Source organism: Triticum aestivum, chromosome 1D, assembly GCF_018294505.1.
Source record: "Triticum aestivum cultivar Chinese Spring chromosome 1D, IWGSC CS RefSeq v2.1, whole genome shotgun sequence".
Taxonomy (NCBI): Eukaryota; Viridiplantae; Streptophyta; class Magnoliopsida; order Poales; family Poaceae; genus Triticum; species Triticum aestivum.
Window position 1 is genome coordinate 259,908,356 of NC_057796.1, and position 15,054 is coordinate 259,923,409.

Consider the following 15,054-nt stretch of genomic DNA (forward strand, 5'->3'; position numbering starts at 1 on the left):
GTTCAGGGAGTTTCTACCATCTTCAGGTCCAATCGTGAGTTCATATTTTCTCCAATTTTGCTTTTGTTAGACAATGATTAGGTTCCTAAGTCTCAAATTTTGGGTCATGCAGATATTGATGACCCTTCATGTATGGTTTTTTTTTCCTTCGCCGAATCTCCATGTACACAACTTCACAATTATGTGTTTGAAATTGAAAAGTGTGTGTTAATGCCTTAATGGCAATGGAAAGGGATTTTGACCCGATGAGCCATTGACGTAGGTGATGAGATTGGATTGGGATTATGAGGGCAGACATAGTAGGTGAGCCATTGACATAAGAGTTGAACCAATAAAATATGCATGCCCCTTTGCAACTCACAGGCAATTAGCTAGTCCTGAGAAAAAGGATACTCAGATGCTCAGAAAATACTTCTAGCACAATACTCTACTACCGTACTACGAAACTGTTATTTATTTTGCTGAAACTGAAAATTAGCGCCACAGATAGCATGTTGATATGAGCAATATTCGCTAGGAAATGTGATTAACCAGGTCGCTTTAATATCAGAACTTCAGAAATGTAACTATCACATCTTCCAAAGATGACAATTTATACATTTAAGCCACTGCACTTGAAGATGAAGAAGGGCACAAGGATCAAATGATACAGCTGAGAGATACCAAAAGGGTGGCGAGAAAACAAAGTGCGGTTATTCCAGCAGTACTGCGTTGATATGCTTACACCTCCTCGATAAGAACCTTGGACTGCGGGTTGTTCTTTCTTCCTGCCTTCCTCAGTCCGCTTCCACTGTCCAGCTCCTCAAAAGCCGCTTTCTGCACCTCAACGATGCGAGCCAACGACGGCCAGGCCTCACTTGGCTGTTCATGAGCCCAGCATGTCATGAAGAACAGCTTCCTACCCGCGGCATGGAGCTTTTTGAAGCTCCGCGCCTTTTCCGTCTCGCCCACTTTGTCTTCCTTGAGGATGCTCTCACCAGCTTGGATGAGCCTGTGGAAGTCACACAATGCACAGACCACTGCATTGCCTCCTAAGGAGAGGATTGTGACGATATCATCCACAAGTCCAATAGCAAACCTGAAACCTCCGGTGTGCCTGTAAGCTGGGGAGCATGTCTCCTCTATGCATGTTGTGAGCGCTTCAGATACTGTCTCAGGCTTAGCGCCGTCCCCCATGACTTTCGACATAGACAAGGCAACAGTTGAAGCACCCAAAGGATCAGACTGCCAGTCACCATTGTAGAGGCGAAGCGTGAAGCAGTAACTGTAGAGAATATCAACCAAGTGAACAGTGAGCAGAGGAGATGGCTCTGCCCTGGTTAGCTGTTTGAGTGATGGGAGAGGATATTCTGGCCCTTCTGGTATTTCATTGATGATAGACTCTGACGCAGTCATTGGATCTGATAGAGTAGTATCGTCTGTACTTATCTGTCTGATAAGCTGGCTCCCATCATGACTAAGAGAGATCGATTTAGCTGAAGGATTTTTCCACCATGGAGTCCATGGTTCAATCATCTTGCTGAGTTCACCAGAGGCCAGAGCTTGACGAAATCGTTTGATTTCATCATCAGAGAGGTCCTCAAGCTTGATTTCGTCACCTATTTAGTAGAAAGAACAAATAAGAACTCAACGCAGAACCTGACGGACAATGCAAAAATTTACTGGTCCAACAATACATCCAATGTAGAATGGCAAAGGCTTAATAAAATACAAATGTGCATGCCATTAACATCTAAGCTACACTTAAACATCACATAACAAAACTGCAACATGAACAAGTTTGTTTAAAGAACCTATCATAGTGTTACAAGATGCTACTGATTTATCACAATTATAAAGATCAGAAGTAAATGTAGCATACCAGAGATGGCTTTCTGAATAAGCTCCTCTGACAACATTGACTCTGCAGGGCAAAAAATGTTCAGCATTACGAAAGTGAAATCACTGATGGCATAAAAAAAGATAGATAAATTATCTACAAGATAATTCAGTGTCTAACAATAATCACCAGAAGGACGCATAAAATGAATTCATAAAAGGCAGCTCCAACTAACTGTGTCGAACTAAATTGTAATTTGTACATCAAAAGGAGTCCTGGACCAAGTTTTGGTCATCTGAGAAGCTATTGCACAAATCCAGATGCCACCATGCATCACAAAATAAGATCCCGTCACAAAATTAGGGAAGAGGGTCATTTTTTCCAAGGGTAAGCATTAGTTCACTTTTTGCCCAGTAACCTTAATTTCAACCATTTTTGTGAAATTGGATACAATTGCTGGCAATTGCAGCCTGTAAGCAATATTTTCTACAATAGTAACTATTACAACTAGATATGAGCACCAAGAAACCGTACCACATGCCAACTATCTTGTTTATTAGCTATCATCTAGTTTGCCAATTACTAACAGTTTTGAGAGGAAATGATACACAAACAGAAATCATACTTTTGCGGGACTGACAAACCAGAAGATAATTCCTAAAACATACTTCAAGAAAGCTCAATATAACTACGGAGATAATCAGACACATTGAAGCAATAGTTGACAGCTATGAAGGCCTCAATAAGAATGCATACACATCTAAAGTGCAGAAGACTGCAAACTGGAGTGCCTGTGCGTAAACCAAGGAATACACTATGTTCTATGGTTCTCAAGCATAGATGCATATAACAAACAAAATCTTGTTAAACCAACATACTATCTTCACCATCGGACTCCATTTCTTCTTCCAAGTGGAACCGTCTGAGTATATCAAGCATCTTCCTTTTTGATTCATCTTCAGGCTGAATTTGCTTAAGCTCCTCCGTAACATTCTCACGCATAAATGATTCAGTGCATTGCACACTATGCCCCTGTTAAACAAGAATGAAACAAAATATTACAAGAAATACCTTTGATGTAAAGCTAACTGTAAACCCCCGCAAAAAAAACAAAAAAACTGTAAACACTGAAAATAGTCAGATACCAATCTTCCACAGAAGAAGACACACAATTCCAGAGCTTATCAACGGAAAATTCACGGTAATGAAAATTACGGCATTCAGCAGTGAGCACGACAATGCAGTATAACCCCACAGAACCAGCTTGCCTAAATTGACTCTATAACATAGCAGTCAAATACCAGTCTTCCACAGTACCAACATGCACGTATTTTTCCTCAAACTAACTAGTGAATGTACTTATATAGATCCATCCCTGTTAGCAAGCAGATGTGAACTATGGTACCTAATTGCATGTGACCCAAATCCCAGCCTCCTCCAAATTTCTACACCTTACCGTCAGTGGTGGAGCCTGCTTATTCAAGGACCCGGGGCAAGACATGTGTGTAGTCAAAGTTGATAAGATTTTGCCGAAATTAACTCTTAACTGAACTTACTTTCTCTAATAAAGTATGAAGGAGATGCACCGTGGGAGCCCAGGCTCGCCGGGTGCTGGCTCCGCCACTGCTTACCGTTGAAATTTTAACAGATCCAAACTATATTTCCATGGATCTCAAATAACCTATGACACAAGAACAGGGAAAATGCACAGTTACTTCTGTCCTTTCAATTGATTTGCTCCTCCTCTAATCTTATATAAATAAATGAACGTTACTAAAATCCAGCATGGCACCATGTATTGTTGGTGTAGCACAACGCATTGCAACCTTTTTCAGGAATTCACACTATGTCCCCACATTTTCGTTTTAGCCTGTTTTGCAACAAAACAGCTACTGAAAAGCAACAAGACAGTTGTCACAAAAATATATATTCTGAATACCGTTTCTGCCAAAAGTTACCGCTCCACTGCGGCAATTCGAAGAACACCGTGTGGGCATAACCGAATGACAGAGCGCACAGAGAGACGTGCAGCGTGGACAAGTGTACTGTGCGAACTGCTTCTGACATCTGCAGCGAGCAGTAGCGGGAGTTGCAGCGTGGACAAGTGTACTGTGCGAACTGCTTCTGACATCTGCACAAACACCAAACGCGCGAATATCAATCATCAGGATTCTACAAGCCAGAGGAGAGAAAAATGTAGGGAGGGAGCAGGGGCCGATGAGGACGCACACGCGGCAGATGACCCTGGTTTCCGCGAAGGAGGAGGACGGGGCGGAGGAGACCGAGGCGGCGGCATCCTCGGAGACCACCACGACCCTCTCCATCGCCAGCGAGTGGTGCTGTGCACAGGCGTTTTGAGTCGGTTCCTTCCTGGCGTGCGGCGCCAAGCTTTCTCGAAGCTGGAACCGGAAGAAGCTTGAAGCTGAACGCGGAGGATGAGAAAGAGAAGTCCATATTAACCCCGAGTTGTTCAAGATATAGTGAAGCTTTGATTAAAAACTGGCTATCGGATATTTTCGTTCAGGCTTTAGCAAATTTTAAGCGGTGGACAAGCTAAGATGGTGATCATCTTTTTTCCTTTCATTGGTGATTATCCTTACAAATATTAAGGACATGTTTGTGTTTGTAGTCTAAGGTTGACACACCCAGTGGCGAATCCAGGAAGAAAATGCAGGATGGGCTCAAAGATAACAGTGAGAAAATTAAGCGTCTTTTTGAAAGAAATGGTCATCATCTCCCGATCCTATTGTCCAAATAAGCTCAAAATTTCCAGATTATTACTGGGAACATTTAATATTTAGTGGATTTTTTTTTAAATATCAAATTTTGAACCAAATTTGAAACGTTCTAGCAAAATAGTCAATATCACCCAATCAGGTTGTCTGCTCAAAATTTTCCAAATTAATACTACATGTAGTTTTTACCAGAATGTTTCTGGATTTTTTAAATATATCAAAATTTAAACCAAATTTGAATCTTTCTAGCACATGTAGTTAAGGTAAGGGGATCTAAATCCACATTAACTAGGACAGCTTTAGGTTCAACAAGAGGATTGCTTGAACTAGCATAAAACTATGCATGATCATATTCGTGCTCTCCATTTTTATAGATATGCAAATAATTTGTATTGGATACTACATCAATTAACAGTAGCTAACAATACATGAACTAGTAATAATAAACTAACAGTACATGAACTGACTTAGAAAAATATTGAGGATTTGTCGGACATATACCTTGATTTTGCTGGATGCCGCTAGCTCGTGGGCGGCGTGCTCGTGGCGACTGGCTCCTGGCGCGGGTGCCGACTGCTGCTTCCGAATCCCGACGCTAGGCGCCTAGGGTCCGCCGCCCAACAGCTGCTGCTGCTTGTCGTTGGCGCGTGGGGCTTGGCTGCTGCTTGCCGTGGGGCGCAGGGCATGGGCTGCTGCTTACCGCCGGCAAAGCTAACCACTATCGCCGGCTACTGCTCGCCCCGCGTCCGCTCGTCGCTAGCTAGGGTTGGAGGCTCGAGCCCCGCGTCCGCCGCTCGCTGATGGCGGCTGTTCGTGGAGAGCCCCTAATCAGTGCGTTAAGCGCCCGTTGGCTCCCGCAGCGCACAGGGCGCGATGCATGGGCCACGGCCCAATAGGCCTTGCGCCCGCGCTCGCTCTCGTTCGCCCGTCACTACTCGATCGCTATCTGGCGCTAAAAAAAAAAACCAACTCGATCGCTATCTTGTATTTGTTTCAGGAAAAAAATGAGCAAAAATTGCTCTCTTTTTTCAATTTTAAAAAGTAGCGAATTCGAGAAAAAATAAAATTTTGAAATAAATTTCATTGATTTAAAAAAAGTTTGCAGATTTGGAATAAAATGTACAAAATTTAGAAAAAGTTTATGGATTTGAATTTTTTTAGTAAAAATTGAATAGTGTTAGTGAATTTGACAAATTTCAAGAAATTATAAAACTCTCAAAAATTTGAAGAAAAAGAACATATAAAAGAAAAAAGAGAAAAGAAAACAAAAAAAGGGGGGAAACGGCCTAACAAAAACCAAAGTCAGCAGCCCAAAAAGAAAACGGTGGGAAGGTCTCCAAAACCGGTGCAGGGGAGAAGCTTATATGGGCCAGCCCACTTAAATCAATTAAAAAAGACATCTGAAGCACTGTAACTGAAATAATTAATTAAGGAGTACTATTTGCAAAGATTACTCCCACCTTCGCAGGTTGCGGCACTTGTTGCAACCTGAGAGTTTTATTTTTTTTTAGATTCGTTTATTTAAAGTATATTATCTCTTAAACCATGCGTCCAAATCTTGAAACCATTTTCACGTTGGATTCCCCGCGTCAAGATCTTTAAAGTTAGAGCCCATGTTGATAGGTTTCGACGAACTTTTCTTTTTACGAAAAAGTCCAGGTGAAAAAACCGAATCGTGAGCATGTTTTTATTCCCTTTCCGAAGACGCACAACTGTGCCTCTCGCGGAAGCAAATCCTGTCTACATGAGAAGTAAATCTATATCCCTCATGAAAGAAAAAACGCGTTTTTTCATTTATCAAAGAAGCACGAATGTGCTCTCGCGGAAGCAAATCCGTGCCTCCACGAAAAGTAAATGAAAGATCGAGGATGTCGCCTAGAGGGGGGGTGAATAGGCGCTTTAAAATAATTACGGTTTAGGCTTGAACAAATGCGGAATAAACCTAGCGGTTAATTTGTCAAGCACAAAACCTACAACAACTAGGCTCACCTATGTGCACCAACTACTTATGCTAAGCAAGATAAACTACTAGGTGATAGCAAGATATATGACAAGAAACAATATGGCTATCACAAAGTAAAGTGCATAAGTAAAGAGCTCGGATAAGAGATAACCGAGGCACGCGGAGACGACGATGTATCCCGAAGTTCACACCCTTGCGGATGCTAATCTCCGTTTGGAGCGGTGTGGAGGCACAATGCTCCCCAAGAAGCCACTAGGGCCACCGTAATCTCCTCACGCCCTCGCACAATGCAAGATGCCGTGATTCCACTAAGGGACCCTTGAGGGCGGTCACCGAACCCGTACAAATGGCAACCCTTGGGGGCGGTCACCGAACCTGTACACTTTGGCAACCCTTGGGGGCGGTCACCGGAACCCGTCAAATTGCTCGGGGCGATCTCCACAACCTAATTGGAGACCCCGACGCTTGCCCGGAGCTTTACACCACAATGATTGAGCTCCGAACACCACCAACCGTCTAGGGCGCCCAAGCACCCAAGAGGAACAAGCTCAAGGGTACCAAGCACCCAAGAGTAATAAGCTTCTCAACTTGTAACTTCCACGTATCACCGTGGAGAACTCAAACCGATGCACCAAATGCAATGGCAAGGGCACACGGAGTGCCCAAGTCCTTCTCTCTCAAATCCCACCGAAGCAACTAATGCTAGGGAGGAAAATGAGAGGAAGAACAAGAAGGAGAACACCAAGAACTCCAAGATCTAGATCCAAGGGGTTCCCCTCACAAAAAGGAGAAAGTGATTGGTGAAAATGTGGATCTAGATCTCCTCTCTCTTTTTCCTCAAAAACTAGCAAGAATCCATGGAGGGATTGAGAGCAAGCTCGAAGAAGGTCAACAATGGGGGAAGAACACGAGCTCAAAGGATAAGGTTCATTGGGGAAGAAGACCCCTTTTTATAGGAGGGGGGAAATCCAACCGTTATGTGCTCAGCCCGCACACGAGCGGTACTACCGCTCGGGCGGAAGAAGCAGGGAAACGGATCAACAAAACATGAACCTTGGATCAACAAAACACGAGCGGTACTACCGCTCACCCCAGCGGTACTACCGCTCGACCGGAGCGGTACTACCGCTTATAGGCGGAACTACCGTGCCTTACTGTCGCGCGACTACCGCTGAACCCGACACGAAAAGAGCAGACCCAAAATCGAGGCGGTAGTAGAGCGGTACTACCGCTTGACGCTACAAGCGGTGCTACCGCTGCCACCGTGGTACTACCGCTTGACGCTACAAGCGGTACTACCGCAGGGAGAAAAACAGAACTGCCAAAACTTCTTCATATGAGCTCCGAATTGAGCAAACTCAAGCTTGTTGGATACAAGACGACGAGTAGCATCAAAACAGCGACTGGTTATAGTAAGAAGAGGCAGGGAAGGTATGCCAACAAAATAGAGGAGTGAAACCTCCAACCGAGAAGAACCGGCATAACCTTCCAACATCGAAAACATCATAGAAGATGCGAGTGAACTCCGCTTTCGATGAACTCGAGCTTGTCATCAAGATGACCATAAGCTCCAAAACTCACAAAGAGAAAAACCAAACAAGAACCAAGAAAGATGATGCAAGGATGCAATGGTTTGAGCTCTCTACGAATGATACGATCAAGCTACTCATCGAGAGCCCCCTTGATAGTACGGCAATCGATCCTATAACCCGGTCTCCCAACTACCATCATGAGACCGGTAAAATAGAAAACCTATCAAGGGCAAACCTTTGCCTTGCACATGGTCCACTTGAGCTAGATGATGACGATCTTGACTCCCTCAAGTTGGACCACCTTTCTTGGTTGCGTTGGCTCGATGAAGACTAGTTGATTGCTCCCCCATACTCCACTATGGGTGAGCCACTCTTCCGCACATCTTCACAACTCCGTTGTCACCACAATGGACGGCAAGCTTCAAGCATTTGATCTCTTCATGATGCTTCACTTGAACTTGCACACCGCAACATCTTCACAAGTCCATTGTCACCACAATGGACGGCAAGCTTCAAGCATTTGATCTCTTCATGATGCTTCACTTGAACTTGCACACCGCAACCTAACCCCACAAAGAACTCTCACGAAGATCATGGGTTAGTACCCAAGGCGTAATTGACAATGCTTACCACACCATGGGATCGCTTGATCCCTCTCGGTACATCTTCTACGCTTTGTGAGTTGATCAAGTTGATTCACTCTTGACTTAGTCTTGATCAACCTTGAATCTTTTCAACTCTCTTCATTTGGATGATGTCTTGAAGATATACATGAATGATCACACAATCTTCTTCTCCAAGACATGCTTGCAATAAGCTCAACTCTCACATGACCAATCTTTGGATAATTCCTTAATAACACCTTGGTCACCACATAAACTCTTTGAAACCAACACATGAACTTCAAGGAATGCCTATGGACAAATCCTTCAAATATAACTCAAGGCAACCATTAGTCCATAGAGATTGTCATCAATTACCAAAACCAAACATGGGGCACCGCATTACCAAAACCAAAGTGTTTTTTTTCCTTTTTCGAGAGGCACGACTATGCCATGAAAAGCAAATCCGTGTCTCCACAAGAACTAAATTCGTTCTCTTACGGAAGTAAAAAAAAGTGTTTTATTTTCCTTTCTCGAGAGGTGCTGAAGCAATTTTGTGCCTCCACGAGAACTAAATTCGTGCCTCTCATGGAAAGGAAAAACGCATTTTTTTTTCCTTTTCCGAGATGAGCAAATCTTTGCCTCTCCTGGAAGGAAAAAAGCACGTTTTTTCATGCACAATTTTTTTTATTTTTTTGGTACAAAACCTAAGTAAAAATGGAGGAAGACCGAAAAGCCAAAAAACCGAAAAAACCCATCAAAAAGCCAAAAACGCGTACAGAAAAAAAAATTTCAAAGGGAGAGTCAAGGACGCGACAGGTGGCGGCGGCTGAGAGCGCGTCACATCCCACCTCAAAGGCTCAAACTCTAAAACACTCCATTCACGAGTCAGCATTCTTGTAGTTTGTCATGATCCATTTGGTTATAAATGTCAAAACATGATGTCCTCTAGATCGCACAAATATACTCCCTCCGTTCCTAAATATAAGTCTTTTTAGAGATTCCAACAAATGACTACATACGAAGCAAAATGAGTGAATCTACACTCTAAAATATGTCTACATACATCCGTATGAGTTATATTTAGAAACGGAGGGAGTGCAACCAAATGCAGAAGGAGAACAAAAACACTGCCCCAAAAATAGACGACCACAAAAAACCCGCTTCAGATCAAACGGCGCTGCAAAGCGACGTCCACTTCTACTCATGCTTAACATCAAACTAGATTGCTTGGAGGTGGGAAAGGCGATCAACCCTAAACCTCCAGAATTTCCATCCACAATCAGATGCTTACATGATATCGCCGCAAATTTAATCATAAAAATAGGATATTATGAATGTTAGGGGGTACATTTGATATTATTAGGTGCTGCGCTGTTGGCTGTTATTATTATAATACAATGATGGTGACCAGTTACATTGTTGACGAAGAGCGTTCCAATGCTGCAGAGTTCAAACCTCAGAACTCCGGCACAGCCCTGATATCAAGAATTTGAGATGAGGTTTGCTGACTAGCTCTGTTACAGATAAATAAATGTATGGAAGAAGCAAAACCTTTCAAAAACAAATACTGATGAAGCAAAAGTTAACACTGAAAGAAGCACCACTAACGCCACATTCTACTTTCACGGAGCGAGTCCACTGCTGAACACATTGGGAGCCCCCTAAAATGTGGCTACAAGCAAGCTTGAAGAGTCTGTAGCCTAAAATGGCCAAAGGTCACCCCAAAGCGACTTCCGGGCCTGAAGATGCAAAGCAGGGTTCTTGCTTTGTGTGACCACGACACGCTCGAACGCGCCTTCAGACGCATCCCGTTTGGTGGCACGGCAAACATCCATCTGCACTTGTCTTCCTCTTCGAATGGGACTGTATATAATCCGGCCCCAGCCTCCTCCAAGATCAGCACGGATGGGTTCCTCTTCCTCCTCCTCTCCACTCTCATGGAATAGACTTAGTTCTTGTGTATCAGAAGCATATGGGACCAAACTGTCCTCATCGCCATCAGGAGCTTCTTCATCTTCCTCACTTGGAAATTGATCGTCTAAGCAAAAAAGAACATAGTATACATAATTTTCAAAATATTCATATAAGGAAGGACTAGACAAGTAATCAATGATAGATGATCACCATAGTCAATGATAAGATCTTCTGGGTTTCTCTTCGCATGACGTTCTTTAAGAGTATCAAATTTCATTCCATCAAGTGGCCAAGCTTCCCTAGTTCAGAGATAAGGAGGAATTGTTATTAAGTCCAGCATGTACTTGCAGGAGCGTACGGTGATCTAAACAAAGGTGCACATAATAGCAGTGATTGCATAAAGCTGGCTTCAAAGTCACAAGCCCTTACTCTGGTCGCTTGCCCCTTCTTAAAGCAACATAGCAGAATTTCTCATCCTCAAAACCACGCAAAGGCACACCTTTTGACCTCTGCATTAAACATTTAAACAGGAAATTTAAAGGCCTAAAAATTAGAAAGTGTTTTCATTTGTTAAAGATGCGTAAATAATTTTGCAGATCTTATGCAAAACGTTGGAGAAGGAATTGTTGCAGTGAGCTCCTCAAAAGTGAAAAGCATACTACGATTTGTTGTAATACTTTACTGCTAAAAGTACTGGTTTGAGATCAGCACAATTCTGGAGAGCTTGATGCCTATCCTAGATGTATCAACTGCTAATCAATCATGCAACTCATATTCAGCATAGCATTTTTCAATCAGAGATTAATAGATGATTGTGATATTAGTGATTCAGATGTATGGTATGTCAAAATCGGTGGCCGCTAGGCGCCATCCGGATGTAGAAAAAGCAAACAACATCCACCTCCTGAACCGTACGATCTGGGCGTCTTTGCCGTTGATGAAAGTCAACGCAACATGGTCTTCTTCCTTGTCTTCCCAACGCCACCATGACCATAGCACACATAGCAACTCCAGCGGACTTGCAGCACTGCGCCGCCGCCGCAGCACCGGCGGGCACGACGGCGCCGTCGCAGCACCAGCTCGCAGCATCGTCGGAGCAGCCTGAGCCGCCGTTGCAGCAAAGGTCGCAGTAGTTCAGTCGTCGGAGCAGCCGAGATGCCGCCCAACACCTCGGCTCGTAGCATCGCCAGAGCGCCTGAGTCGCCGTGGCAGCAAACGTTGCAGCAGTCGAGCCGTCGTCGCATCCGAGATGCCGCTGCAGCACGACGGCGACGTCGCAGCACCACCGCAGCAGCACGACGGCGACGTCGCAGCACCGGCTGGCAGCAACCTCACCGTAGCCCCTCCGTGGTGTTGGGATCCATGAAGCATGGAGGAAGAGCGCAGGGAGGGAGGGAGTGGAGCTCGCAGCGCTGCGCGGCCGCCTTGCAGCGCGTGGCCCCGTCCGGCGTTGCAGCGGCGAGAGCAACCGGCGGCAGCATCTTGGAGTGCTTGGGGTGCGTGGAAACCATGAAGGGTGCGCGGCCGCAGACGGAAAGAGGGATGAGTGGTGGGAATTGGGGAAGGATAAGGCTGGATCTTTTTACACGGGAGAGAGAAGGGGTCGTGGGTCCCATAGGACGCGTGTCGTGTGGACGAGGCGGCTGCCAAGCTAGCGCTACATCCGGATGAAAGGAAGCAGTTTCCCAAATTTTGCTCTAACTGACAAGAATGCATCTTAAGAAAGACATAGCATACAACATGAAAGAAAAGTACTCCCTCCGATCCATACTAAATGTCGCTTAAATAGAACAGGTGAAAAGGAAAATAAACCTTGTAGATACGCTGTGATGATGTCCTCTCCAATCTCTGAACAAAGTGGCAGTATTTATCTGAATTCTCCAATGGACAGCGACCATCATGAGGACACTGATATGATAGAACGAAATTAGTTTTACTCGGGAACACAAACTAAGATTGGAGCATTTGCAGTTTCAACTCACCGGGGCAACCACGAAGGCACCATCTTTCAGCAAATCTTCTTGAACAACCATGCTCTTCATTTTACTTGGAGCAGCACCTGTAGATTTTTCGCTCTTGCGGCACTTCTGGAAGCACAAATATTATGTAATTAAATGCTACACTGTCAGGGAATATGTCAAATATCTGAATACTTAACTAAATGCTTCTGAAAGCACATACTCTCTTTTCCATCCAAAGGATATATGAGCGCATTTGGCTTATAATCTTTGACCCTTGAGGAGTTCCAGGCTCTAACAAAACCTTAAAATGAATCGTGTTTATGAGATACCAAAGTAAAAAAGATATCCCCCATAAACATGCACAAACATGAGAGAGAAGGGGTCATTATACCAAAACATCTTTTGTTAGGTCCCAAAGTTGCCTCACAATTGTTATACGGTCATTCAATGAAGGAATCTCCCCAAGTGCGTAAGACTGCAGATTGAGAAAAAATATTCAGTGCAGGTTGAAAAATAAGCAACTATAATTGAAACAATTCAATACAGCATGATGTGTAGTAATTCCTAAATTTTGCTGCCTACTGAACCACCACCATGGAACATTACAGAGGAAGAGGTCAAAACTTACTGATATTACAAGGTCGTGACGTCGCTCATGTTTCTCGATGCTGCGGTTCAACTCTTGGATGCTATCATAGCTGTGGATAAGTGGCAACCCCTTCAAATCTGTAAACATTTGCAGATTATACAGTGCCGATAAATTTATCAGCAACATTTGTAGACAGTGGCAAGCCCCTCAAATATATAAACATTTGCGCAGCAAACAGTATAACTGAAAATCTATCAGCAAATTCACAGATGCAAACTACTACCTTCATTCCAAAATATAAAATGCTTCGATAGGCTAAAATGGCCTACCAAAACGTCTTATATTTTGAAAAAAGAGGTAGTAGCAAGGTACTCCCTCCGTAAAGAAATATAAGAGCGTTTAGACTCTAAACGCTCTTATATTTCTTTACGGAGGGAGTACTAACAAAGCAAACAGATATTTTCAGTGCTTGCAATTAAAAGCTCCGCCATGGAATTGGTAAGTGAAGACCACTAAATAGGAATCCAAGTTACACAGACAAAAGACAAACATTGTGATTTACATTTCAAAGTTCAAAATAACTTTGCTGCAACGTGGCTCTAGTTAGTGAAACCAACATCATAAGGTTATGTTATTATTTTCCATAATAAAATCGTTATACTAAACCAAATTCTGACATACTAGTAATCAATCACATTATCGAAATATGAATTGTATCATTTAAGCAAGAAATAGCATAGCTTACTATCAAGAAGGGTCTGTCCCGCTCTCTGCATTTCTTTGGAGGGCTCAATCAAATTAACCCTCTCTATGGACTTCGGCCACACTGCCCTCATTGCCCTGCATTCTTGTAGCGGCATTAGGTTGTGCAAAGTGAGAACTTAATAATTTTTTTGTCAAATAGGTCATACGCACCAAAGTGCTGAGCTTGGCCCCGCTCCAAAGTCCAACACGTTCTTAGGTGCAAAACCTGGAGACAGACGACGAACCTGCAGCAAAGCCACGCTTCAGTCCATGAAAACATCCCAGTGGGCGGATTTAACTCACTGAGGACGGAAACAACAAAAAGGGGGGCTGGTGGTTCTCGGACCTCACGGAGCACGCGGTGGCATGCGGCGTAGATTGCCGGCATGCGGGAGGCGACATACGCGACCGTCTCATCCTCACGGTACCGAAGGCCGATATCTCCGTAGGAGGACTGAACCTTCCACCGTGCAGTCCGCTGCTCGGCACTCGCAGGCGCATGGGGGTCGTCGAGGAGTGCGCTACGGGTTGACGCCGCAGCCAGCTCGGCACCGGTGCCCTTTGCGCGCTCGAAGGAGGACGAAAGCAGCAGCACCTTTCGGTGCATGTGCGTCTTGTCCTGGTCTGCGCGAGCACGGCGGCAGCCGTGGAAGTGTTAGCGCTGAGCAATTTGTCGAGCAGGTGGTGGGCGGGAGTGAGGGGTGGGAAGGGGAGTTACCGCGGAGGTAGCGCTTGATGGCGCGGCGGAGGGAGATAGGCACACGGTGGATCCCCTGAGATTGCTTGGCCGCCGTTCGGAGGGTCTCCGGAGTCAGCAGCCGTGACGCCGTCTCCGGCAGCAGTGCGGCCGCCATGCCTCTCTCTCGCGCGGCGGCGTTCAGAGACTGACCGACTCCTGAGGCGAACGGCACAGATGGAGCGGTGTCTAGTCGGTTCATTTATACTCCCAGCGTCCCAAAATTTAGTACTACTACTACTAACTACTCCTACTAAGGTTAAAACATTTATTTTAGAACAGAAGAAGTATTTACAAAAGAACCCCTGATGTCCCAATTGCACTACGGTTTGGAGTCGGTAGCCTTCTCACACCAAAAAGAGAAATTCCACCAACTCGCTTGTACTTCAATGTGACTTTTTCGATAAAGTATGATGAAATTGCAGTATGGCAACAACATTATGCATATTGATACGT

The 15,054-nt window shown here is 44.4% G+C and overlaps 2 protein-coding genes across 6 annotated transcripts; both read right to left on the minus strand.

Moving 5' to 3' along the window:
- Positions 1-521: 521 nt before the first annotated feature.
- Positions 522-5,401, minus strand: LOC123181356 (zinc finger HIT domain-containing protein 2). 5 transcript variants are annotated; one of them, XM_044593614.1, is made up of 7 exons: positions 5,056-5,401; positions 4,049-4,241; positions 3,891-3,950; positions 3,143-3,149; positions 2,707-2,857; positions 1,862-1,903; positions 522-1,598 (listed from the first exon to the last, which is right to left on the minus strand). In XM_044593614.1, the coding sequence occupies exons 5-7, from the start codon at positions 2,819-2,821 to the stop codon at positions 721-723; spliced, it is 1,035 nt and encodes a 344-aa protein (XP_044449549.1). In that variant the 5' UTR covers positions 2,822-2,857; positions 3,143-3,149; positions 3,891-3,950; positions 4,049-4,241; positions 5,056-5,401; the 3' UTR covers positions 522-720. The 5 variants fall into 5 exon arrangements, with proteins under 5 accessions (XP_044449549.1, XP_044449547.1, XP_044449550.1 ...); XM_044593612.1 differs by having other exon boundaries at positions 2,698-2,857; positions 5,056-5,391; XM_044593615.1 differs by lacking the exons at positions 3,143-3,149; positions 3,891-3,950; positions 4,049-4,241; positions 5,056-5,401 and adding an exon at positions 3,376-3,752 and having other exon boundaries at positions 2,707-2,851.
- Positions 5,402-9,982: 4,581 nt separating this feature from the next.
- On the minus strand, positions 9,983-14,815 carry LOC123181358 (uncharacterized). The gene is made up of 12 exons (XM_044593617.1): positions 14,581-14,815; positions 14,209-14,486; positions 14,034-14,107; positions 13,864-13,958; positions 13,158-13,255; positions 12,921-13,004; positions 12,750-12,830; positions 12,551-12,655; positions 12,381-12,476; positions 10,998-11,077; positions 10,779-10,867; positions 9,983-10,692 (listed from the first exon to the last, which is right to left on the minus strand). Exons 1-12 carry the CDS (start codon positions 14,798-14,800, stop codon positions 10,355-10,357), a joined length of 1,638 nt encoding a protein of 545 aa, XP_044449552.1. The 5' UTR covers positions 14,801-14,815; the 3' UTR covers positions 9,983-10,354.
- Between the last annotated feature and the right edge of the window lie 239 nt (positions 14,816-15,054).

Bases quoted from the DNA above. Each gene is read 5' to 3' on its own strand.
- LOC123181356 (XM_044593612.1), bottom strand. From the start codon at position 2,821: ATGCGTGAGAATGTTACGGAGGAGCTTAAGCAAATTCAGCCTGAAGAT. The intron at 1,904-2,697 runs GTATGTTGGTTT...TTTGCCCTGCAG, and splicing joins GGAGTCCGATGGTGAAGATA to AGTCAATGTTGTCAGAGGAG. The intron at 1,599-1,861 runs GTATGCTACATT...TCTACTAAATAG, and splicing joins TATTCAGAAAGCCATCTCTG to GTGACGAAATCAAGCTTGAG.
- LOC123181358 (XM_044593617.1), bottom strand. From the start codon at position 14,800: ATGAACCGACTAGACACCGCTCCATCTGTGCCGTTCGCCTCAGGAGTC. The intron at 13,256-13,863 runs GTAAGCTATGCT...AAATGTTTACAG, and splicing joins GGGACAGACCCTTCTTGATA to ATTTGAAGGGGTTGCCACTT. The intron at 13,005-13,157 runs GTAAGTTTTGAC...CTCAATCTGCAG, and splicing joins GTCACGACCTTGTAATATCA to TCTTACGCACTTGGGGAGAT.